The sequence below is a fragment of the Eschrichtius robustus genome, chromosome 16 (genome assembly GCF_028021215.1).
Source record: "Eschrichtius robustus isolate mEscRob2 chromosome 16, mEscRob2.pri, whole genome shotgun sequence".
Classification (NCBI taxonomy): Eukaryota; Metazoa; Chordata; class Mammalia; order Artiodactyla; family Eschrichtiidae; genus Eschrichtius; species Eschrichtius robustus.
This window is the reverse complement of record NC_090839.1, coordinates 44770164-44795849: the sequence shown is the minus strand read 5'-3', so window position 1 is coordinate 44795849 and position 25686 is coordinate 44770164. Positions and strand designations below refer to the sequence as shown.

The window sequence follows — 25686 nt, the reverse complement described above, 5'->3', positions numbered from 1 at the left end:
TAATGGTGCCTTTCCATAATTGGGAAATATACAAACGCAATTTTATGTGAGGGGGATAAGCAGATTGTAGGTGGATAATATCCACTGCTGCCCTTCTGAATCTCCCAAAACCGTGTGCTGCTTCTCATGTTGACTCCATTTCTGCTAAAAAACGACAGCCACCAGAACCAACCCTTCGGTTGCTCGCTGTGGTTATGACTAAACCCGTTAGGTTCTAACCGTATTGAATTTGAAGCTCCTTTGAGAATCTGTGACAGTATGTCACATAGGCAGGTGGATGTGCTGGTCTGAAGCTCCAGAGTGGCCATGTGGGGTATTGCTATTACCTGCAGGGTCCAGGTGCAGCTGGTACCCAACTAGAGGTCACGTGCCCTGTCCAGAGGAGGCAGCCAGCAGTAGCCCAGTGACAGCACAGATCTACTGATACCACATCTTCTAATTTTTGAAGGGAAGCCAGAAACTCAGACTTTTATGTGAAAACTACAGATTTTTAACTGTTGACAGTGAAGGATTTTGTTTTTGACATCTGCGCGGGATACGCAAAACACATCCATGAGCTGATTTTTTTCTCTGACCTTTGTTGCAGATTCTTTATCCTGGCTGCTAGTTCTTCACAGTCTCTCTCTCCCTCATCTGTCCAATCTGGGTTCCTGCTGCTGTTTCACATCGCCTGCATCTTGGCTGGACTTGACTCTCTCCTTTCTCCAGGCCCAGGAGGTCCATCTCCTGTCTCAGGCTCAGCCCCTCCCCTCGTCACCCTCACATGGAGTGTCTCTCTTGTCCTGTGAGACCCAGCTTAGGTCCTTGGTGCCACCTCCTGCACCCTGAACTCGTCGCTTTGATCCGTCATGGTTGACTTCTAGATGAATGTCTTTTCTTCACAAATAAGTTGCATTCTTTTTGAGGACAAAGATTGAACATGGGGTTAGGGTGGGGGGTGGTTTGTTTTGAGGCTTGGTTGACTCTCAGGTGAGAATGGGACCAGAAAAGATAGTGAATCTCCTAAATGCCTCCAGGGACAGGGAGCTCGCTGCCTTCTGTGACATCCATGCCAGTTTTGGACAGCTCCTATCTTAGAACGCATCTGTTTGCTTAATCAAGCTGAAATTTGCCTCCCCACCTAATGATTTTGTTACCCTTGGGCATTTACACTGAATTCTTCTGCCCCTTGTACAATCCTTTTCTGAACAAGCAGGACCCTAGTCAGTCCAAAGGAGCTGTTTTTGTGTGTCCAGTGTAGCCATCTAAACAGGGTTTTCACAAGAAGCAGTGTTTTTACGTGGAAATAGTCACTGCATATGCGTATTTTCTTTCCTATTCTTTTCGAATTCTGAGGGAGTTTTTAGTAATAGTGACCTATTACTAAAAACCTATTATTCTGGCAGTTTCACCATGTTTTCATTTGAAAGCACTGTCCTTTGAGGTTTCTACTTTTATCGGCATTAAGAAACATTTCCTAAATTGGTGACCATACGCTTTGCTTGATATTCTAACATCTCTTTGGTTAACTGATTTCTGTTTTTCTTTTCAACAATCAAAAGTCTAATTATCTGTATACTGAGTTTTAAATCTCTTACGATATTGTAATGCTTAGATCCCTCACTTCTGCCCTGGGTAACATGAGTATTGTGACACTCGGCTCTAAAAATAAAAGCATTTGAAGATTTAGAGTTGGCTTATGTAAGCAGACTTTTGCGATGAAAGCCCCCCCTTACTCTATTGTTGTGTAGTACACTGGAAATCACATCTCAGCTGCAGGATTCCATGTTAGAATGTCACCAGCTAACCAGGTTGCTCACTGTAAGCTCATTGCTGTTTCTGTGTGTTCTTAGGTGCCGTGATACTCTTGGGAAGAACCAATATGTTTCGCTTTAACCATCCGAAGGAGGCCGCCAGGCTCAGGGAGAAGAGGAAGGTGAGCAGCATGGAATCTCCTGTAGCCAACTCCGCTCTGGGAGGGGCTGGGGTGGGGGAAGAGGGGGGTCTCCACTCTGGTTCCAGCAGTTTAACTTTCTGGAGCACAAACCAACCCATAGCCTGGATTGATTCTAGAGGGTTTGTTTCCCAGCGGATGGCTCCCTAGTGAAATAGGCCAGCAAGTCAGATCCAGAGCAGGAGGAGAGACACTGCTTCTCGACCCTCCTGTTGAGCCCTGCATCCCCTGAAAGGAGGTGGGCATCATTTCACATTAAGTGGAGAGTGCCTTCCACTCAAGAGCATCTGTTTTAAGAGTTAACCCCATATCAGAATCACTTTCATCCAAAAGTTGGCTCACTTTTTATTTTCATTCACAGTAAATTGGATTTTTGATTAGGGTGTGAAGCAGAGAGGGGGTGAGCTTAGGACGATTGGAAGAGACTTCAGCTTGGATGGGGATGACCAGAGGGCACTTGAAGTGCTGGATGAGGGAGGTGGGCAGAGGACCAGAAAGAGACGGGAAGAAATGGAAGGGAGAGAAATCTGTCTAGGACACGGTGTTGACCTTAGACCGAGGAAGAGAATGAAGTCACAGCTGAGTTTTCTGTGAGCCAGGCACTGTGCAGAACCTCCACATGTACCAGTTTATGTGCACAGAGGCTGTTATTACACCCACATCACAGATGATCGAGATGAGAAACTGAGGCTGGCCTGTCCCGTGGCCAGCAAGCGGGGAGCCGGGGCTGCAGCCCTGACCGCTGACCCGGACGTGTGGCCCTTCACCCTGAGTTATGCAGCCCCTCATCTCAGCCTGCTTTTGCCGGGGCTGCCCAGAGTTGCCAGTGCCTTAAATGCGGAATAACGAGAAAACCGCAAACCCCAGCCTTCTCCAGGGCTGCCAGTTCCAGCCTGTGAAGCCTCTTGTCTGTTACAGCCCAGAGTCGCCCTAGAGGGCCCTTTTCAGGACAGAGGTGCAGGGAAGGAAACAGGTTTGCTGGTAACTTTCCGTGGAAGCAGAACAGGTTGGGCTGTTGCTCTCTTGGTCCCCCTTCACCTCTCTGCCTCCCTCTTCGTCACTCAGCAAGTGTGAGGGCTGCTCCTGCCAGGGGACAGGGTTGACACAGATGCTGTCACCCCTACCCTCCACTTGAATGCAGCAGCCGGGTCAGGGAGATCCACAGGGCTGTGCAGTTCCCGTCCGAGCGCCCTGGGGCCCTGCTGGCCTTAGCGTGGGGCTTGGGTTCCAGACGGATCCCTGGCCTGACCCCTGACGTGCATCCTCAGAGAGACCGGTTGTGTGCAGGCTGATGGGGGGGCGTGAGCCCCTCACTGCCTCTCCCCAGTGGAGAGCGGGGAGCACAGAGCACGGCCTTCTCTTGCTGCCGAGGTAACCGCTCTGCCCTGTGTCTGCTCTTAGAGTGGCCTTCTGTCCTCCCTCAGCTTGTCCATGACCGACCTGTCCAAGTCCTGCGAGAACCTCTCTGCCGTCATGCTGTACAACCCAGGGTGAGTGGACTGCGGCGTTGCCTCCCCTGGGGTTGTCACTGTTGTGGTGTTTGTCGTGTCGACCCCATTAAAGTCATTAATTAAAAAAAGAAGTCAGTTAAATAAAATAAAACTTCTGCAGTCAGGCCTCCTTATCAAATCAGCTGTAGTCATTTTCCAGGTTCCTTTCCAGCCCTTGCTGTGTATGGACATCCTTTAACTTTGTTATAATCACGACACAGGATGAGGGGAGGGAGGGCTGGTGGCGGGGTCAGCCGACGTGGGGCCTTGGAGGCCCTTGGAAGGAGTTTGACTGTTTTCTAACCATTTGAGGTCTTTAAGCAGTAGAGGAACGTGAAGATAAATTTACTACAAATATTAGGATGTGTGTCATTTGGAGAATGTAGCATAGAAGTGAGAGACCATTTAGGAAGCTACTTCCTTAGTCCCGGTGGGAGGTACCAGTGGCTTGGGTCTGGGTGGTCACCATAGTGACGGAGCATGAAGGGCGGTTTCCAGGCTCCGGGTTTAAACAGTTGGGCAGGTGATACACCTGCTCCTGAGGTGCGGGAGGCAGGGGTGAGCAGCCTGGGCTGGCGGTGGGGGTGAGGGTTCAGTCTGTGTATCTTTCCTATTAGGTTGGAAGTTTTTCGAGGTCAGAGGCTTATCTTACTGATTTCTGTATTCTAGAGTGTCATTCACGTAACATGCTTGATGAACGTTTAGCAAACAGATTAAGAATGAAATTTTAGTAAGACACATGTGTCCTTTGGGGGGAAAAGGTTTTTCACTAGTTCCTCTGGGCATGGGTGTTCTAAATGGTGGGAAATGGCACATCATGAAAAGGAATGTGTTTCTGTGCACGAGTCGGTTTCCAAATGACACTGCAGTTGGTTGAATAACTTCGAGTTCATGTTCAGGATCCTCAGGCAAAAGGTGGGAAGAGGGCCTCATGACGAAGTGAAGACTTAGGCCAAGGTAGTCAGAGAATTCAATGAGAAACACTCTGCAGTCGCCTGGGAGATGGTTCTGGATGGGTTGGATGCTGCCGTGATGCATCCTGTTCATCTGGCTTCAATTAGCAGACACATTTCCTATCTGCCACCCTTGCAATGCTCATTTGTACAAATTCAAATTCAAATGACTTAATACTTCATCATACCTTCATTCCCCCGACTCCAGGCCCCGCCCCCAACTTGCCACCTGCTATAGAGAATGATTACCCATGAATTAAAACATAATTGGAGAAAAGTTACTGCCTCTGATTTATGGGAAGCAGACACCTTGTAAAGTTCTGTGCTCCAGCAACTCGGCAAAACAAAGCGGGATTAAGGCTAAGCTGGGCTGTTTTTACCTTTTTTGATGTTACTGGTGTAAATATCCGTGGCCTAAATTAAGCACCACGCGATAAAAGGGAAGAACGTTGAAAGAAGTATGTTCACTGCTTGGACACTAGCTGAATAGTTGTTACTTAAATCTAATAAGCCGCCTGCACACAGAGTGTGTTAGTCTCTCAAGATGGAAACGTAGGGCTGAGATGCTTCAACAGGGCAGCGCGTATTTACTGAGGGCGAGGGGAGTCCGTAAGTGTCAGGTGCCGTGTTCTCTCTGCCTAAGAAAACGGACACATGGGTGTGAACCCACTTAGCGTGAAGTCATGGAAGTTATATGATTCAGGATTAGTAGCCTGTGACCTGGGAGGGCCAATGGGAAGGGAGTGGTGCAAACTGACGTGCTTGGAAGGGATCCTCTTCCGGTATCCATGCCTTAGTAGTGTGTTGGGTGATTTAGAAAACCAGAGACTTTCAGAAAGAATCTTTCTTGACGTTGAGATCGCCTCCAGCCAGCATCATGGGATCTGTGCCATAAGCCTAAATAACGGGAACCCACTTGTCCTCAACGCTTATGGAGACCAGGCCTTGTCCCCTATGTAACATCCTCACCAGTTCTCCCCCTCTTCTGTGAACTGTCATTGCCATAGCAATGCGCAGCCTGTAGTAAATAGCTGGGGCCCATGGCAAGAGGAGGGTGGTGTGGAGGGCATAGCAGGGCTGTGAGGAGCCTTAAGTAGTAACCCTCCTAAGTCCCTGGTCTAGCACTTTCTTCTCCGTAGTTGAGGATATGAAGACGTTAGAAGTCTATTAAGATGCCTTATCTCTGAGAACAAAGCGGACAGAACACCAGCCAGAGATTTAGCCCTGGATGCCCGCCAGGTAGGAACCCCAAATCACTCCCTTCTGTTCCACTTGAGAATTCTGTTCAAGATTCACAAAAAAAAACTGGATTCTGTGCTGGGCCCTGAGATGTTTGCAGGAAGAGGTTTTCCTCTGGAGAGATGTACTGGGAAGGAACATTTTATGAGCAAACACGGTGAGTGCTGGCCAGAGTCATGCTGAACTTGGGAAGAGATAAGAGGATTCCGCAGGTTGGGGCCTGACTGGGGGGCGCTCTGAAAGCAGTGCCTGGGCGTGAGCAGTTTGCTTTGATCAACAGATGTCTATTCTTTGAGGAAATGCACTTTGGGGTTTGGGAGGATGGAGCAGGAGAGATGGCATCTCAGGTTCTGCTGGCACATTCACAGCACCTGTGTACATGGAACGTTTTTATAAGTTCTGGTTAGTGTGTTTAGAATATATGATTATGAATAAAATGTACGGCCCAGAATACAACAGAGAATTATTTTCTGTATACTTATAAGCATTTGCTAACTCATTTCTTCACTCTTGTTTTTAAATTGTGCTAAGATACACTTAACATGAAATTTGCCATCTTAACCATTTTTAGGCGTACAGTAGTGTTAAGTGTGTTCACATCGTTGCAGCTAACCTCCAGAACTTTTTTCCTATAAAACTGAAACTCTGCGCCCATTAAGCAGTAATATCCCAACCCCCTCCCCCTCACCCCTGGCAACCGCCATTCTATTTTCTGTCTCTGAATTTGACTACTCTGGGTACCTCATATAAGTGGATTCATACATTATTTATCGTTTTTGTGACTGGCTTTTTTCACTTAGCGTAATGCCTTCAGAGTTCATCCATGTTGTAGCAAGTATCAGAGTTTCTTCCTCTTTAAAGTTGCATAACATTCCATTTGCATGTATATATCACATCTTATGTATCCATTCATCTGTCAATGGACACTTGGGCTGCTTCCACCTTTTGGCAACCGTGAATAATGCTGCTCTGAACACGGGTGCACAAATATCTGTTTTGAGCCCTTGCTTTCAGTTCTTTTGGGTATATATGCAGAAGTGGGATTGTTGGATCATATGGTAATTATGTTTTTAATTTTTTTGAGAAACTGCCACACTGTTTTCTATCTTAGATACAACCATATTACATTCCTACTAACAGTACACGAGGGTTCCAGTTCCTCCACATCCTCACCAATATGTGTTACTTTCTGGGTTTTTTTCTTGTTAGTTTTTTCTTTTGTTTTGTTTTGTTTTTGATAGTGACCGCCCAAATGGGTGTGACGTGGTACCTCACTGTGGTTTTTCTTCACTCTTTGTTTTCTTTCCATTTTCTTAAGAATTTCCAATCTGGAAAATAGTGTTTGTAAATATAGAAGGATGGAAGATCTGAAATTCAGCTCCCCCAGTAAGTTTAGTAAATAACTGATAAGTGTCCATCTGACAAGGATCCATTTCCTGATGACCTCCCTCAAGCCCTGCCAAGTTCAGTTCAACCCGCTCGTTCGCCTGTATCTCAATGCCCAGTCCGTGGGGTAGGGGCTTCAGGAGGTGTTTCTAGCCAAGGAGAGATGTGATCATATTTGCCCCGAGAGGGAACAGTGAGGGCACCGAGGGAGCTGTGAGAAGGACGTGGAGGTGAGGCCTGAACTGAGGCAGCAGTGGAAGGAAGCTAGAGGCAGGGGTGGGCTGCACAGGCGCCCAGGGCAGGAAGTGATGAGGCCCGAGTGGACAGTGGGATGTGGGAGGGGAAGAAGGAAAAGCTGGTGACATCCATTTTCTGGCTTAAATAATTGGTTCGGTGTCGCATGCTCTCCAGCTGAAATACAGATACGGGAGGAGGGCCAGCTTGTCGAGAGGCAGGGAGGATACTGCCTTGAGAAACCGGGCCCCGGGCCGCGAACTTCCTCCTGGGAGTGACTGCACGTGAGCACAGGATCAGCCGCCAGGCGCCCCGTGGGGCGTGCAGGGGCCTCTGCAGCCTGTCACAGGCGCAGGGTGAACGCGGGTCCCCCGTAGACAAGTCCTCCTGCTCTTTCCGCATCCACTCAGCTGCTGGGTGAGGGCCCTTGTTTGGCCAGCCTGTGCTGGGGCTCAGTCCCCTTGGAGCGTGAGTCAGTGTACAGGGAAGACTGTGGTAAAGCCTGGCGGAAAGCAGGGAGCCGGGAGCCTTGTCTTTGCCCGTGACGCTTGGACTCCTCTGGGTTGACTCTGAGTGAGGGCAGCTGTGCAGCTCCACCCAGGCCCCTGGCCGCAGCGCCTCGCTCCTCACCGTAGGGGGTCTGTATCCACCTACCCTGCGATGGGTCTCACAGGCTTCAGCAGGTGGCCCGGCCCTGGTGACAGTGCAGAGTATGGGGTCCCTCACCCCGTATTTACCTCTCTTAGGACCAGTTTGGGATCAGCGTTCTCCTGCTTTTAAAACTTTCTCCCCCTTAGGCGAACTGGCTTTTGGCCTTCTTAATGATTCCCTGACGCTAAGTATTGGCTTAATAAATGTTAGCTGCCCCCCAGCACCGCCCCCTGCCCTGCCCCAAACCTCCTCTCTTCTTCTTTGTTCCTCTCTTATTAAACCCTTGTGAAGGGACTTCCCTGGTGGTGCAGCGGTTAAGAATCCGCCTGCCAATGCAGGGGACATGGGTTCGAGCCCTGGTCCGGGAAGATCCCCCATGCCTTGGAGCAGCTACGTCCGTGCGCCACAACTACTGAGCCTGCGCCCTAGAGCCCTCGAGCCACAACTACTGAGCCCACGTGCCACAACTACTGAAGTCCGCATGCCTAGAGCCCGTGCTCCGCAACAAGAGAAGCCACCGCAATGAGAAGCCCACGCACCGCAAAGAAGAGTAGCCCCCGCTCACTGCAACTAGAGAAAGCCCGCGCGCAGCAACGAAGACCCAACGCAGCCAAAAATAAACAAACAAATAAATAAATTTATTTATTTAAAAAAAAAACAAAACCCTCATGAACACGTGTTTTTTAAGAGGCTGGGACTCTTCTTTAGTGTCAGCTGCTCCTTTCCCTTAAGCACCAGCCAGCTTTCCAGTTACTTAATAGAAGTCACGGCCCACAGTATCCCTGGAGAAAATAATTTTTCTCCCTGAATTGGCTCCACCCAGGGACTCTGTCTGCCCAGCTCTCTCCCTCTTCCTGTGCCCACCCACACCTCGAGCAAGTTCACTCTGAGAATCTTGCTGCCCATCATCGTGGGGGAATGAGCCAGAGGGATTTTCCTCTCTAAGTGGCCGACATGGTCCGTCCGTGAGGAGCCCCTGATGCCCTGGAGTCATCAGGGCTCTTGCGACCCTGCACGCGATTCCTGGTTTCCTCTACGAGGCGACGCAGGGGGGACTCGCGGACCTGCCCCTGGAACCTGTCTGGCCTTGAGCCGAAGGGTGGGGCTCACCGTACCCCCTTAGCCCTTCGTGGTGACCCCTTCTTCCTGCAGGAGCCCCTCCTCTTCCCAGCAAGTGGCCCGGCTCTCAGTGCCTCTGGGATGCCCTCCAGGCCCCGACATAAGCACCCATTTATCTCCCACCATTATCTTCTGCCACTTTCCACCTTGAACTTCAGGCTTCGGTTTAAGTGGACAGAACGTCTTTCACACCTCTCTCCAGGCCAAATCCATCTATAAGACTGTCGATAGAACCCTCCCACTCTTCTTCCCGTGGGCAGTCCTCTTCATCTTTCAAGGTGAGTGTAGGAACTGTCTCCTCAGAAGCACTCTGTGCATGTCCAGTTTGAGCGAAGTGCTTCCTCTTCGTCCTCTGGCAGGTGTTTGGTGCACACCTTTATCATCATAGCTTTTTCCCGATTCCTTTAGTTGATGCTGGTGCCTGCTTCCCCACTAGGCTTCCTGAGGGCGGGGCCGTGCCCTGCTCCTCTTTGAACCTCCAGCATCTCACACGCAGTGGGCACTTCACGGACGTTCACCAAGATGTAGGTTTGCAGCCGAAATGCTCTCAGCGCGGGAGATGTGTCAGCTCCTCGGTGTCCAGGTGCCTCGTGCTTCAGGTGGGTCCTTACGCGCTGTTTAGCATCTCCAGACTAGCTGGGCCTTATCTTTGTGAGGCTCTGACGCACACAGGTGCACTTCATGCACGTTTTGTGGCTTTCTTGACTGTTGCACATTCACATCTCTTGGTTTCCTTGGTATCCTATAGACCTGAGTATGTTTTTTGGCAGCAGATTGAAAATTTATGCTACTTAGTACTCAGTTCCTCTTAGAGCAAAGCTCTCTGAAAGAATTACATCGGGTTTGCAAATTACTGTATCCAGTAAGATCCAACTTATCTTCAAAGCAGTCGGTCTCAACAGGCAACCTAGTAATTCTCCAAAGAGAATTTTTCTCCGAAAAAACCCATGCTCTGAATCATAGTAAGATTTGGACTTTTTAAAGGTGAAGTCTTTGCTACCCAGGAACATTTTATCAGCCCCACTGGGCACGTCATGTTGGATGTATCGTTTCTAAGGTAGTTTAGGAACTCACTGCTGGCCCACATCGTAGGCTTTCTGGAAACCAGGATTTGTAGGCACACATGCGTGGTACTTAGTGCCAGAGAATTTTTGGAGGAGGCAAAGCAGCCTGGTGACTTCCTTTGGGAGTCAGCTCCGCTTTGGAGAAGCGCCCAGCCAGGGTCTTTGCCAGGAAACAGTTTCGCTGCAGGGGAAACATTCCTCCTCAAGGCCCAGTGTCTTTAAGAAGAAACCAAGCCCACTCCTCAGGCATCCTCTGTCTTGCTCTGAGGCTGCAAACAGGCGGCTAACTTGGCAGAAAGCTGGAGCTTTCACAGCTTTTTCAAAGTGCTCTGAGCAAAATTATATACATTCCAAGTTCATTTCAGTCTTAAAAATAAAGGGAGAAAATTTCATTTGTGCGTTATCCTCCTTTAAGCACTAACCAGTGGCGAGCCTGTTTAAAGGGATATACTGCATTTGAAGAAATTCTGAAGAGGAGAAATGCCTGGGTTTCAAATGCGGTTGGGCCAAAAATATCTGAAGTCAAAAATCAAACCTCTCTTTGGCAAGCCATCCAAGGAGCTTTATGGAACGTAGCGCTGATGGGGTTGATGGGCGTCAGGGCCAACTCAGGGCTCAGTGCAAGGCCCCTGACTCTGAGGACTGTCTGAAGTCATCAACAATCAGGGGATAAGGACGGATGAGTGATGGTTATTTTTAACCTAACTTTTAATTTTCATGTGTTAATCATTATGGAAAATTTAGAAATCACAAACAAGCAAAAAAGAAGAAACTACGGCAGTGAACATGTTGCTCAATATTCTAGTCTATACCTCTGTCCCACCATCTAGCCATCTCTGTTTCTCTCTCTGTGTGTGCGCATGTATAGGTACATACATTTACATACATACATTTATACTTATATCCATTTATATGTGTTCTGTTACCGGGATGGGTTCACACTGGGCTTGTAACAGTTTTATGCACTTATGTATCTTTCCCATTCATATGTATTAACCTACATCATTTTAACATCCATGTGAGATTCCGTTGTATGGATATGCCATACCTCACTTATCTTCTGTTGGTAGGTGTTTTGTTATCTAGCTTTGAACTATGGCAGGCAGTTGGGGTGAACACATTTGTAGCTAAATCTTTGTGCTTATCCGTGAGTATTACTTCCTCAGGTGAGAAAAAGTAGAATGGGATTACCAGGCCAGAGGGTGTATATATTGATAGTGTTAAGGCTCTTGATAGATGTTCACAAACTGTTCTATAGGATGGTTGTACGTATCGCCACTATTTATCTCCCACCAATACCACATGAGAGTTTCCCTTTCCTTGCAAACTGGAAAGGGATCCTCTTGACTCATAGACTGTGTTGATACGAACACACCCTCCTGGATGCAGCTCTAAGCTGTATTCGCAGCAGCTGGAGTGTAGGCAATCCTGCTAACAGTGGCTCTCTCTGGAAGCCTGTCCTGGGCATCCTCATCATCACCCGGGATTCATCAGGCACCTCATTTGTCCCGTGCAGAGCTCCGTGCTGTGTGCGGTTCGCTCCAGCCTTCCAGCTCCTTCAGGTTTAGAGTAGGGATGGGGTTTCGGAATGTGAAGCCGGAAGGAACTATATTCCGCATAAGGAGTTCCGGCATTGCGATGCAGAAAGCCGAAAGCACCAAGATACAGTACTGGTGAGGACTTCTTACCAGCTGACAACAGTTGTAGGAAAAGAAAGTAGTTTCATTTTCCTTCCTCTCTCCAACCCCTTCCCTATTTCTTCCTTAGGCTCTCCCTCCCTATTTCTTCCCTCCTTCCCTCCCTCTCTCCCTTCCTTCAACTGGAAGGATAAATACATCACACCGGGGAGAGAGTAAGAAAACATCAGTAACCAGGTGCGTCCTTTGCTGTACTGAGCTTATTAGCTTCCCTCTAGATTTCTGTCAGCTTCCAGGAAACAGGCACAGGATCTAATCTGTTCACTCAGTTCCCAGCATAGCACCTGGAACTTAATAGCCATGTAATACATGTGAACTAAGTGAATTCAGTTCTTCTCCTTAATTCATACCAATGTAAAAGGGGCTTCAGAAACAGAGCCTGGTCATAGCTGGAGATACTCTTGGTAAGACCTGCACCGTCAGGTGAGGTCATGTCCTCACTACAGGTCCTGGGAGGAAAGATTGTGTTGCCCGTGGATACAGTGCCCTGCTAGCCCCACTTTTCTCTCTTCTCTCTCACTTTCTGGGGCTTTACACATTGTTTTATCCTTTTTTTTTCTTGCTGACCTTGAGCGTGAAAGTTTTATACATATAGTGGTTGGCAATATTTATGTTGCTGATGATTTGGCTGTGTTTTAGCTGATGGTTATTTACTGTGTTTGTCTCTGCTGGTTTGTTTTATTGGGCCTTTCCATCTTTCAAAAGTTTGCTTTGTTGCAAGGCTGACTTCCTCTCCAGTCTTTGGTCTCAGTGGTGTCGCTTTTTCATAGACCATTTACTCACTTGGCAGTTGCTGTAGAGCCTTAAATAGCTTGTGAAGTTGCACAGTCTTGGGGAACTTGCGGTGAACGCAGCTGAAAGAAGTGAGCTTCTTCCTCCGTTAACAGAGAGCAACGTCAATTTCAGGCAGGCCCCGGGGATGTGGCGGGCCGGGTTCCAGACCACTGTGATAGAGCAGATACACAATAGAGAGAGTCATGCGAAGTGTTTGGTTTCCCAGTGCATTTAAAAATTATGTTTATACTGTAGTATTACATTATACTGTATGTTAAGTGCAGTAGGATTATGTCTAAAAAAATGTACATACCTTAATTTAAAAGCACTTTATTACTAAAAAATGCTAACCATCATCTGAACCTTCAGAGAGTCACAATGTTTTTGCAATAGTAACATCAAAGATAACTGATCACAGATCACTGTAGCAAATATGATAAGAATGAAAAGTTTTCAGGATAGTGAGAATTACTAAAATGTGACACAGACAGAATGGCCATCATCAAAAAATCTACGAACAATAAATCCTGGAGAGGGTGTGGAGAAAAGGGAACCCTCTTGCACTGTTGGTGGGAATGTAAATTGATACAGCCACTATGGAGAACAGTATGGAGGTTCCTTAAAAAACTAAAAATAGAACTACCATACGACCCAGCAATCCCACTACTGGGCATATACCCTGAGAAAACCATAATTCAAAAAGAGTCATGTGGGCTTCCCTGGTGGCGCAGTGGTTGAGAATCTGCCTGCTAATGCAGGGGACACGGGTTCGAGCCCTGGTTTGGGAAGATCCCACATGCCGCATAGCAGCTGGGCCCGTGAGCCACAGTTACTGAGCCTGCGCGTCTGGAGCCTGTGCTCCGCAACAAGAGAGGCCGCGACAGTGAGAGGCCCGCGCACCGCGATGAAGAGTGGCCTCCGCTTGCCACAACTAGAGAAAGCCCTCGCACAGAAACGAAGACCCAACACAGCCATAAATAAATTAATTAAAAAAAAAAAAAGAGTCATGTACCACAATGTTCATTGCAGTTCTATTTACAATAGCCAGGACATGGAAGCAACCTAAGTGTCCATCGACAGATGAATGGATAAAGAAGATGTGGCATATATATACAATGGAATATTACTCAGCCGTAAAAAGAAATGAAATTGAGTTATTTGTGGTGAGGTGGATGGACCTAGAGACTGTCATACAGAGTGAAGTAAGTCAGAAAGAGAAAAATACCGTATGTTAACACATATATATGGAATCTAAAAAAAAAAGAAAAATGGTTCTGATAACCTAAGGGCAGGACAGGAATAAAGATGCAGAAGTAGAGAATGGACTTGAGGACACGGGGAGGGGGAAGGGTAAGCTGGGACGAAGTGAGAGAGTGGCGTGGACATACATTCACTACCAAATATAAAATAGATAGCTAGTGGGAAGCAGCCGCATAGCACAGGGAGATCAGCTCGGTGCTTTGTGACCACCTAGAGGGGTGGGATAGGGAGGGTGGGAGGGAGACTGAAGAGGGAGGAGATATGGGGATATATGTATATGTATAGCTGATTCACTTTGTTATGAAGCAGAAACTAGCACACCATTGTAAAGCAATTATACTCCAATAAAGATGTTAAAAAAAAATAAATAAAATGTGACACAGAAGACATGCTGCTGGGAAAATGGCACTTGTTGACTTGCTCGATGTCGGGTTGCCACAAACCTTCAATTTGTTAAAAAAAAAAAAAAAAAGCAATATCTGCGAAGTGCAGTAAAGTGAAGTCTGTCTGTACTGACTCAGCTTTTTCTTTCTTGTCCTTGAATATAACTCCACTGTGAGCCACTTTAAATGATGAGCTTCTTTGTTTCCTGTTTCCAAAGTAGCAGAATGGGGGCTTCCCTGGTGGTGCAGTGGTTAAGAATCCATCTGCCAATGCAGGGGACAGAGGTTTGAGCTCTGGTCCAGGAAGATCCCACATGCCGTGGAGCAACTAGGCCCGTGTGCCACAACTACTGAGCCTGCGCTCTAGAGCCCGTGAGCCACAACTACTGAGACCGTGTGTCACAAGTACTGAAGCCCATGCAACTAGACCCCGTGCTCCGCAGCAAGAGAAGCCCATGCACCACAATGAAGAGTAGCCCCCGCTCGCCACAACTAGAGACAGTCCGCGCACGGCAATGAAGACCAAACGCACCCAAAAATAAATAAATAAATTAAAAAAAAAAAAAGGAGCAGAGCAATGAGTTGTAGGATTCCAAGTGCAATCTGTCTTCATTCTGTTCCTTCAGGTTTGCGTTGTCTGCTCAGGGTTAGCATTTCTGCTTCCCTCATTGTATAATTGCATGATCTAAAGCTGAATTGTATGGGCCAGCTGAGGAAGCGAGCCTTTGCCCAGTGCAATGATGGATAGCAGTTATGGGCAAGGGTGGAAGGTAGCAGATTCCTCTTCGTCCTACATGACAGCATGATTTTCCTCTGAAGTAACATCATGTATTAACTCGATTACCTGCCGTGAGCTCTCTGTAATTTGTCGACTCATTTGATTAGAGCTTGTTGCTGATTCAGGCAAGGGTTCCTGATGTACATACGTATCTGTTCCTGCTTCCAGGCCTTTGCTGGAAACGTGCTGTTTCCTCCTCCTGGACCGCTCGTCCGTGTGTCCGCCGGCTCTTCACGTGGCTAAATCCCACATTCTCTCTAAGATGTCAGTTTCAGTGTCATTTCCTCGGGGAGGCCCTACCAACCCCAGCCCAGATTTCATCTCCTTGGCTCTTTATACGTAGCATCCTGTCTCTGTGGTAGCACTTTAAATAGTTGCTGAAATTGTGGGTTTTGGTGCAACTATTTGCCCACTCTTGGTCTGGGTATTTAATGGAATATTTTTAGTATATTTAGTGAAAAGGTTTGATTTTCTTAATAATGTACCCCTGCTTCTAAGTAGGTGTTTGGGAAGCAATTGTTGATTGAATGTGTGTGTGTGTGTGTGTGTGTCTGTATGTGTGTGTGAATTGTTGTGCCGTAATGAGGACCCTCCACCCCCTTCTTTTATCCCAGACCGTAATCCTAACCTCGAACAGCCGTGTCCCACATCAGTGACCTCAGATATTTAGTCACCATCAGCAACCCCCAAATTTTATGATCTACTGAGGTTAATCATCGTCATTGCTGGTGATGAATGGAAATCAACTAGAGATTTGTAGACGCAAAAAGGAAGTAAAACGGTTGCTATAATCACAGTAGATTGAGAAAAATGTTTGAAACAGGTAGTTTGTCTCATTATAAATTGAAATGCTTATTACAAAAAAGTAAAACATTCAGAAACGAATAAAGTAATCACAAGCATTCACAATCCTTCCACCAAGAAATAATGATTGGTTTATATTTGTAATATTTACTTATATTTTATACTATATATGTTTAATTGTACATCAGGTACTATAATCATGCATTCTAAAAAGTATTTTAAAAAAACAACATTGAGCTCTCACTCGATATACAGCTCTGTGTTCTGCTTTTTCTTTTACTGTTTTCCTGGGAACTTGTCCCCAGGCCATCCAACACTCTTCTTCACCCCATGTTTATATCATCATGTAACTCTTGCTTCATCATTGAGGACTCTTGAAACTATTTCTTCTTTTTGCCCACATAAATTGCAATGCCCACATTGCAATTAAACAGCTTATATAAATCTTTCCCACTTTATTATTTGTCAGCTAAATCCACACGCCCCAGAATTCTTTATTTGACAATATCTGCTGCTTACATTAAAACAACAAGGGGAGGGACGGAGAGAGACGTCAGAGAGAAATCAGGAAGGGAGGCCTGAGACCTAGAAGAGGCGATGGCAGGGGAGGGCTGGGGGAGGGCGGCCAGCCCCGTGGAGGTACATAGGCGCTGCCGAGACCTCCCTCAGCCCCGTGATGTGAGGCTCATGTTTCAAGCCCTGCCTGGTTGAGCATGTGAGCATCGTGTCCCTCAGCACGCGGTATCAAAGGAGTACAGGTGTGCGAAGCAGACCCGCAGAGCTCTTCACTTCAGGAATGTCTTGCCAGGGCAGAGGAGCTGTGGTGCATTTCGAGTCTTTTTCATGTCTTCAAACCCCCCTTCTCTGCCCACAAATATGCACAGCTTCTGTTTTCCTAAACGAACCTCCTCTTGGGCTACCCCGTGTAGATCCCATCAAACCGCTTCATCAGGAGCATCTGCCATGTACATTTCCAGCCATGTGAGATTGCTCCCATAAAGCATGGTGCATCTGTATTCTGAAATGGCATGATATTAAACTGTGTTGTGGAATGATAGTTAATGATTTGGGGATTTGTCCAAGGTGTGTATTAAGAGGAAAAGTCTACACAATAAACTCTGTGGTCGGCTTTCATCCATGTGCGTGTGTGTTTGGCTGTGAGGCCGAAGGCTGTTTACCAAGATGCCGCGATCGTGGTGAGGGACTTGACTGTATTTTACTCCCCTGTATTTTCTACCTTTGCTGCAGTTAATTACTTTCATCTTGAGAAGGCTGGAAGCACCGCCGGTTGTTATTTCTTAGGGCACAGAGAACTCTGCCCTGGCTGACATCATCGCCTCCTCGCCCAGGTGTTCTGTGACTCTGTGTAATTGGGGTCTGACTCTCAGCCTCATGTCGCTGACTTCAAAGCTCTACCCGGAGCAGTCATTGGTTGAACACCTACTGTGTGCCTTGCAGAAGGCCCTCAGGATACACAGCTCAGCTGGGTCTCTGTCCTCCAGGAGCCCTGGTGGACAGGGCTCTGCCTGTCCTCTGTGACCTGTAGGGTCCCAGGTGGTCTGGGCCACGGCCCCTTCTTGGGCCACAATTGCTCTCATCCCATCACTGTCCCCTGGTTGCACCTGCTCTCGCCATTCCAGTCTTGCTGTGCTTCCCACGTGCCACATGTTGTCCCCGGTCACTGGCCTGGCTTCCCCCGCGTGTTGGTCATGCCCTCGATCAGCTCTCTCTCCACCCTCCCTCCTGGCTTCAGGCTATTTCACAGCACGAATCACGAAACATTTTCACTGTTGGTTAGCTGTCCTTCTCCCCCCACCGACACTAGAATGGAAGGTTTATGACGGCAGGGGCTTGGTGCCTTTTGCTGAGTCTCAGGGCCTGGGACAGCGCCGGGCACGTGAATGGCTTGTTGATCGAATGAACTGATGCTGCGTGAGCCACTAGCTTCTGTTCCCCGTGCTCAGTGCCTTGCTTGTTTCTTTCGTCTTCCTTCTTCTATGTTTGTTCCACTCGATTTTCCCACTCCCCACGCTGTGGCCACTGTTCTGTCCGTCTGTCAAGCAAGGCCCAGCTCAGACAGACAGCGAGGCCTCCTCCCGTGCATGCAGCTATACATGCTCTCCCTCCACCCCGGCAAGGAAAAACTGGAACTTTCTCCTTGGGCACCTCACGTTCTGTGTGATCCGTATGCATCCATATTTCACTTACAATTCACCCTTAAGACCTGAAGACAGTTTATCCATTCTGTATGTCTGACACACTGCCTTGCACATAGTAGGTGCTTGTTAAAGGTTTGTTGGACGTGTGGCAGGCATGGCTGAATGAAGTGGCAGGAACATTCCCTGTGGCACACTGTTCTGGTCTGTCCACAGGGGAGAGGTCCATCTGGGAACGGTGAATCATATTCAACTCTGGGAGGCTGTTTCTGGGGTACACGTTGCCGTGGTTTGGTTAAGGAGGTGAGGTGGAATTCCAGAGTTGAAGTAGGAGTGGAGGAGGAGTAGGAAGAGGTAAACTTTGCTCTTGACTTCTCTAAAGAGGAGGTCACCTTGGGCCTCTCCCTGATCCGCTCCCCCGCCTGCCCAACCAGGCCTCAGTCTCCTGGCCTGTAAAGTAGTGGGAGGGCAGGAGCAGGGTGTCTGGGTGGGGTACGGGGGTGTGTGCCGAGTTGATTGCATGATCTCTCGAGTGCCGTGTACTTCTAACTACCTTTGGTCTTATGTTCGATCAGGTAGGTCTCCTGGGTTTTACCGGTGGTCCTGGCTGGCTTTATTGGAGAAGGTTATACCACTGTTGTGAGAAATAGGCTGAGGAGAAACTCACTTAAAATGCTGTGGTATCAAATTTTACTATTTTTTTTTTTTTAAAGCAATCTTTGTTTCTTTGAGCACTTTTCATTTGCAATGCGAAAGGCTTAAGACTGGCTTCTGGGAAGTCTTTACCAGTACTTTCTAGACTAGGGATTTGAAAGTTAATTAGAAAACCACTCCCAGAGTACTAGGGATATTTTTGTTATAAACTCTTTTACCTAAAAGAGGTTTAATTTCACACCTTCTTAGATCAAATTGCATAGTGCGACCCTCATCTTGATATAAGCACCTTGAATTACAGTTGTAGGAAGTCACTCTGCTGTAGGATAACTTGATTTGAGGGGAAAAATGGGGAGACTGGGAGTGGGTAGTGTGGCAGTTTCAACTGTCTCTACGAAGCAGCTATTCTTAGCTTTCTAATGCGAGTTTGCATGAACCCTGATGCACGCAGGAATGACTGCAAGGCCTGTCCAGGCAGAGTCCGAGTCTGGATGAATGGCCGGGTTCTTCTTTCATGAGTTTCCCCTTTGCCTACCTTGGGGTAGCATCTGGTTTCTGCTCAGCCTTTAAAGAATATCTAGAATGTCGAGGTTCTCAAGGTCAGGGAGATGATTGGATAGGACCTGCACAAACTCTAGCACCCAAATCCAAACTTTCTCTTTAGTCTCCAAGATCCCCCCGGTCTCCTTGGGATTTGCTCTCTGTAAGGTGATTTGAGACTGGCTGGAAAGGAGTTCCCGAGGGTGGTAAGGTGGTAAGAAGCTCGGCCATTCTGGGCCCAACCATTACAGGACCCACTGCGGTCAAACCCTAATCCCTCGTGAAGGATGCGGGAGAGGGGAACCCTCTACACTGAGTTCTGTCTTTTCTAGATCCTTTCCATCTGTCCCTTACCAGACTCTGGACTGAGTCTGAACATCCCAGGCAACAGGCCGGGGATTCTTTCAAAAATGACACATACGTGATCAGAACCAGCTGTACAGTTTGCAGGGCTCAGTGCGTAATGAAAATGTGGGGCCTCTTGTTCAAATATTAAGAAGTTCAGGGTGACCACAGTGGAGTATCACGTGAGTGCAGGGCCCTGTGCACCTTCATGGGCTGCCCGCCCACGAGGTCATATCCGGATTTGATGGTAACCTGAAAGCCGCGTAGGAAAAATCCAGGCCTCCCCATTGACCAAGAACTTTTCCCTCAGCTGTTCGCGTACTTGCTGAAACTTCCCTTAGCTGCTCGCGTACTTGCTGCAAATGCCCGTGTGGGAGCTGCCTCCGCTTTGGCTCACCCCCGTCGGCTGGGAGCGCCCCCCCCCACCCCCCCCCCCCCGGTCTGTAGATCAGCATCCACGCCCCAGCCACCTCCCCCACAGCTGCCACTCAAGAGTGGGCTGGACTCCAGTAGCCACTTTCCTCCTTTTAGAAAGTGAAATGAGAAGTTCCAAACTCATCACCATTTGGACGACACAGGGACTCGAAATATATGCTTTCAGTTCATTAAAATTTCTTTCTCTTCCTTTTTCTTGATAATCACAGTCTCACTTTCAATGTAATGGTGTGCACGGAGAAATTCCCACCCCCTTGCTTTTTCGTTGCCAGTGATAACAGGAACATAGATGGCAAGATGTGCAGTTATGCTGAAAAATGGTAGATGTCTTTTAATGCAAAAAAAAAAAAAAAAGACACCGTTTCTCATAAAAATAGGTTGTATGCTGTGCTTTTTTGTTGGCCCTAACACAGTGTGTGTTACTTCCAACTGTCATTTAAAAATGCTAAAAGCGGCTGTCAAAATTATATCCTTTTGTGGTTTTCCTTTTCATTATAACATTTAGGAAATTAGCATTTGGGGCCAAGATGATTCCAGTAAAGTAAGATAGTGAATTACACTTATTTAAAATGAAGCCACATTAAAATACAATAACAGTTGATGTTCTTTCCTTGATATTAACACACATTTATATTTTACAGTCTATTGAGGTTTGCTGTTTGAAATATTATCATTGATTATGGAAGGAGGTGCATTTTAAAGTATGTTCAGTAAATATGTAATACTTAATAGAAGCTAAACAATACCAGCAACAGCTGATATCACCTCATATTTAAAATATAGTCCCTGACTTTGTAATTATGGCTCTCTCCTCAGACTATTTGGGACTGAGCGTCTTTATGTTGTTTTTTCTTTTTTTTTTTAAACTCTTAATTTTGAGGAAATGGGAATCATTATTTATCAAGGGGATCCTCTCTCTCTGTCTTTAGCTGCTCATCTTCAGCCTCATTTAAGGGCCCATCCTTCTCTGCCAGTCACTGCAGTGTGTGTGGTCTTCCAGACTCTGCACTAAGCTCCTTTATTCACGTTCCATACCTATGTCCTGGGTAATTCCTATCTAGATGCTGGTGAATTCCAAGTCTATATCTCCATCCTTGATGACGGCCCAAGTGCTAGATCTTCGTTTGTATCCCCTGCCTGCTGGACTTCTCTATTTGGTTGACCCTGGAACCATTAGATTCAACATGTGTAAAATCGAGCTTACTTTCTTGAAGGCAGAATAGAGATAAATTGTGGGCTCTGGAGTCGATTGATTCTGCCATTTACTGGAGTCGTGGCCATTGCTCGTGTGTAAAATGGGGGAAAGATGGCACCTACCTCACAGGACCATTGTGAGAGTCAATTGCGAGTCCTCAGACCCAGGTGTAGAACGACTCTTCCGTGGATGTTGATACAGATGTTTCGTGGATGTTGATACAGATATTTTGTATGTACGGTCTTGTTTGATGAGATGGATGTTTGTCTTCTTTGAGGGAGGGCTTGTTATTTTCTTCAGAGTCTGTAAAAATTAAGCATCCAAGATTAAGTAACTCATGCTTAGCCTCACAACCACTAGCATTTGTATTCGGACCAGTTGACCTTTTAGCACAGCCTCTTGGCCGTGAAGCTCGGCTTCCCCACCCACTGTGTGACCCGGCCAGAAACCTGAGGGTCATCTTTGACTCTTTCTTTCCCATCACAACCTCCAACAAAATCCAGCCCATTAGCAGGTTCTCTCAACTGAACCCCTGCGTATCAGAAGATACTGACATTTCCTTATCCCAGTGATCCTGGGTCCTGCCTCCATCATCTCTTGTTTCCGTGACGACACAGGCCTCCTGATCTGTTTCGTGGCTTCTCCTCTCATCTGTTCTCTGTGGGCTCTCTAACAACCCTGTTCCAAGACACTTTTCTGCCACCGTCTTTGGGGTCAAGTGCAGAGTCCTCAGTATAACTTCCAAGGCCCTGCACCATGTGGCTTCTCTTGTCCCGTTGAGCTTCACATCTTGCCCCTCCCCTCATAGGAAGCCAAGACCTGGCTTTATTGAGGTCTGCATCATGCACGAGGAAGAATGGCACAGCCTAGGTGGAAGTTCCCTTGGGAGGCTTGCCTTGATTCTAGGTCCTACCAAATTCTGAGACCAGCACCCGCTCGGTGTGTTACAACACTGTGTCCTTCCTCATCCTGGCTCGTGACACACTGGGTGTGCCCCTCATGTTTATTCCACTGTCACTTACAGACTGGGAGCCCCATGGGGGCAGGGACATATCTCCCTTCCGGACTTCTGTATCCCCTGTGCCTTGCACAGCGCCTGGCACTGTGCTCAGTAAAATACGTAGGTGCTCAGAGTGTCACACTGGAGATGAAGATATTAAAACTCACATTTCATGACTTTTTGAGACCACACAACTCATTAGCAACAATTGCAGTGGTTAGCAGCACAGATTTTAGTACCAAACTGATTCAAGCCCTCCCTCTGCTACTTACCTCATCTAAGCCTCAGTTTCCTGTTTTATAAAATGGGGGTGAGACCTGCTAGGGTTAGGAGAACAAAGTGAGGGTATTGCATGCTCAGTGCCCGGCCAAGCACCTGCACGTTGTAAACTGTCCGGTGACAGGTTTTCATTCGAACCTCTCAGAGCAGCATTTGCCTTGACTGTGCCCTTGTGGCACTGTCAGAGCAGAGCAACATTGTCTGCTGATGGTCACATCGAGCTGATGCTCACAGAAAGTGTAAATCAAGAATAAAGACAGTTCTATTAGGAAAATCCTCAGGTTTTGAAAGTGTTTTATCCGGTAAGGTGTTTTATTTTATTTTTTTTGACTGTAATTATCTCTAGAAAGACTAAACTGTACCGAAGTCTAAAAATACGTACTAGGAAGCATTCCCAAAGTTCTGTTTATCGTTATATAAAAGAGAATGATCATATATGAACTTAAATGAAACCCTGTATCTGCTTAGTGTAATGGCATATGGATTGGGCTCCAGAACTGGCAAATAGCTTCCGTATACTATATTTATGTGATTGATTTCTCATGGATGGCAGTGCCTGTAATCCACAGGTCATTTTCATTTGATAGAAAGGTAAATATAACCCTAAATGATAAGTTTCAACGAAGGGTTTAATATTCTTATTATATATCACAAACTGGAGCATTGCTCATAAAATGAATGAATTGAGGATGTTTTGGAAGCAGGCTATCGTGGGTTCAAGTCCTGGTTCCACCACATCTTAACCATCGTGACCTTGGACAAGTTCTTTCAGACCTCTGAGCTCTGGGTTTCTCATCTGTTAAATGGATCAGGTACTATGTGATATCTTCAGGATTTGCTGGGAAGGCAGAGTAAGCAAACGTGTAAATCACTCAGCACTGCCCTCCGTTCTGCTTGCAAAACCCCTCAGACATCTTACTCTCAATTTTAGCCCAAATTAAATTGGTAACAGATCTATTTGAAATTTTGTTAGCTCATTGTAAAGGTAACTGTTGCCAACCTGGTTTACCTTATCCAAGGAAAACAGCTGACTGATGAATTTTTCCATAGTTCAGCTTCTTAGCTGTATTTGCTATCCAGCACAACAGGAAACGTTTATGAATTACAGTTCATGCTGTTTAAAAGGTATAGTGAAACCTTGAAGTAATTCAATCTAGTATTTGAGAAAAGTCAACTTGTTATCAGTATTTTAGCGAGTTGTTTTAAAATTCCCAGTGACCTAGCCCCCTTTATTTTGCTACCACTATGGTCAATCTGTTCATAATCTCTGTAGCCCCCATGGCTCCAGTATCATATAACTACTAACTACAGGAGGATCTTGAGAAACCTCCATACAGTATAACCATTTATAAAGTAGTAAAAATATGAATTTGACTTCTGTGGGCAATTATTATTGGTACTCAGTTATTATTAGTGCTCTAGTTATCATGGGAAGCGTGTAAAACATAATAGCTAACTCTTTGGAGAATTTGCTTCAAGAAATGATTGGAAAATGTGATCTGTATAAAAAGACGTTTCAATTTGTGCATGGCTATTGGCTTTTAAGTACCTTACTGCTTTTCTCCTGATGTTCCCACAGTTAATTCTTTTCTTAATTGATGTCTGTGCTCTCTCTCTCTCTCTCTACCTCCCCGGCAGTCTTTTCCCTATAAAAGGACCCATCTGTCTAAGGTAGAGATTCTCCATTTTTATGTACTAATCAGTGGCTAAGCTGCATGGGGTAGGCATGCTTCTCATTTAGAAGTCTCCTTTAACTCTGCTTTTCCCGTACAGTGGTGTTTTGTTTGCTTTCCTTCAAGTAAAATATGTTCTTTTCAGCCTGAATTCAAGCACTCCTAAAGTATGACTAATTTATAATCATAGTCATAGAGCAAAGAATACATTTTAAACTTGCTAATCCATAATGATTAAAAATTGTACTTGACAAACCAATGTTCTTTGTAATATATAACTACATATAGAGAATAAGAGAGTGAAAAAAGCTCTTTCAGAAAAGTGACTCATTGTCATTTGATTTATTAGACTTGAATTTGAGCGGCAACAGCGTGAAGAACTTGAGAAATTAGAAAGTAAAAGGTAAGCCACGTGGTAGGAGTCATAACACCACATAGTGGGTGGGTGCCTGTGTTGATGTCCTAGACTGAGATCACCTGTGTCTGTGTCATCTCCCTCTGGTTCCGTGTCCATCATTTACACGTCTGATGACTGTAGCTCCTTTCTCTTTAGCTGGTTAGTTTTACTTCACGTTTGAATTTTTTAAATAGCTCATCTTCAAATACTTGTGAGACCAGGGAATAGAGTCAGTAGGCAAATTTAATATACTCCTTAAATATAATACATCAAATATAGACTTGTTTAAATTTAACTAAAAAGTATTTCTTCCTTAATAATATCCTGAGTTTTAAAAAAGCCAAAAGAATGACACTTCCCCTTCTTATGCCTCCTCACTTTTTAAACATCTTTCCTTATGTTGATCAGCCATTTGTATTTCCTTTTCTAATCTGCCTCTGCATGTTCTCAGCTCCCTTTTCTTTTGTGTGTGTGTGTGTGTGTGTGTGTGTGTTTAATTGATTTGGAGAGCGTTTTTTATATGTCCTCCTGAATGTAATTCTTTGATAAAACTAAGTAGTTTTCTTTTTTTTCCTGTCCTATTTAACAAGCCAAGAAATGGACCAAGGATAGATATTAGAAAGTAAGGCCACAGAAAATCTACACCCTGGATATTTATTTTCTAGAGTGTGGAGTCTGGATGTTACAGATGAATTAGTTTAGCTTGCAGCATCATGTACGATAGTAGGTCTTTGGTGGGTCAGGAGATGGAGGCCGTGCATCCGTACTCTGACATTCCCTGTGTTCTTGCTTTGAAGGCCACCCTGACCTCGAAACATTGACTTAGCACCCAGTGGGGACCCTTTGCTCTCTAAGACACAACATGACATGTAACCCCCGGAATCATGCACTTAAGTATTCTAATGGAGATTGACGTTATTTTCAATGTTATGCATTAATAAACTAATATTTTGGGTCATTTGGTGATTACCATTTGTCCTAAACTAGTGATTAAATGCTAAATAGCGTGTAGTTATTTGAGCTGAAACAATGAAGTGTCGATTATCTTGACTTTGATATTTGACCCTGATGAGTTGAGGACAGCATAAGCATTTTTATTTAATGTCATTTTGTAACCGAATTTCCATTGAGATTTAGCCTTTGGGCTGAATAAAATTATTCACATTTAAATTTAAATTGGGCATGCCTCTTTCTCTTTGAGCTCAGGGGGCTTTAAAAATTATATCATGCATAACACATTATGCTTA

At 46.0% G+C, this 25686-nt stretch overlaps 1 protein-coding gene across 2 annotated transcripts in view; it reads left to right on the top strand.

Annotated features, from left to right (window-relative positions):
* The window catches only part of KIF16B (kinesin family member 16B), a 289874-nt gene that overhangs the window by 153059 nt on the left and 111129 nt on the right, over positions 1-25686 (top strand). The window contains exons 16-18 of one of the 2 annotated variants that reach the window (XM_068524338.1): positions 1833-1915; positions 3335-3423; positions 24392-24445. In XM_068524338.1, coding sequence (XP_068380439.1) covers positions 1833-1915; positions 3335-3423; positions 24392-24445 — 226 coding nt within the window. The remainder of the gene's footprint in view (positions 1-1832; positions 1916-3334; positions 3424-24391; positions 24446-25686) is intronic. The other variant, XM_068524339.1, reaches the window with a different exon arrangement.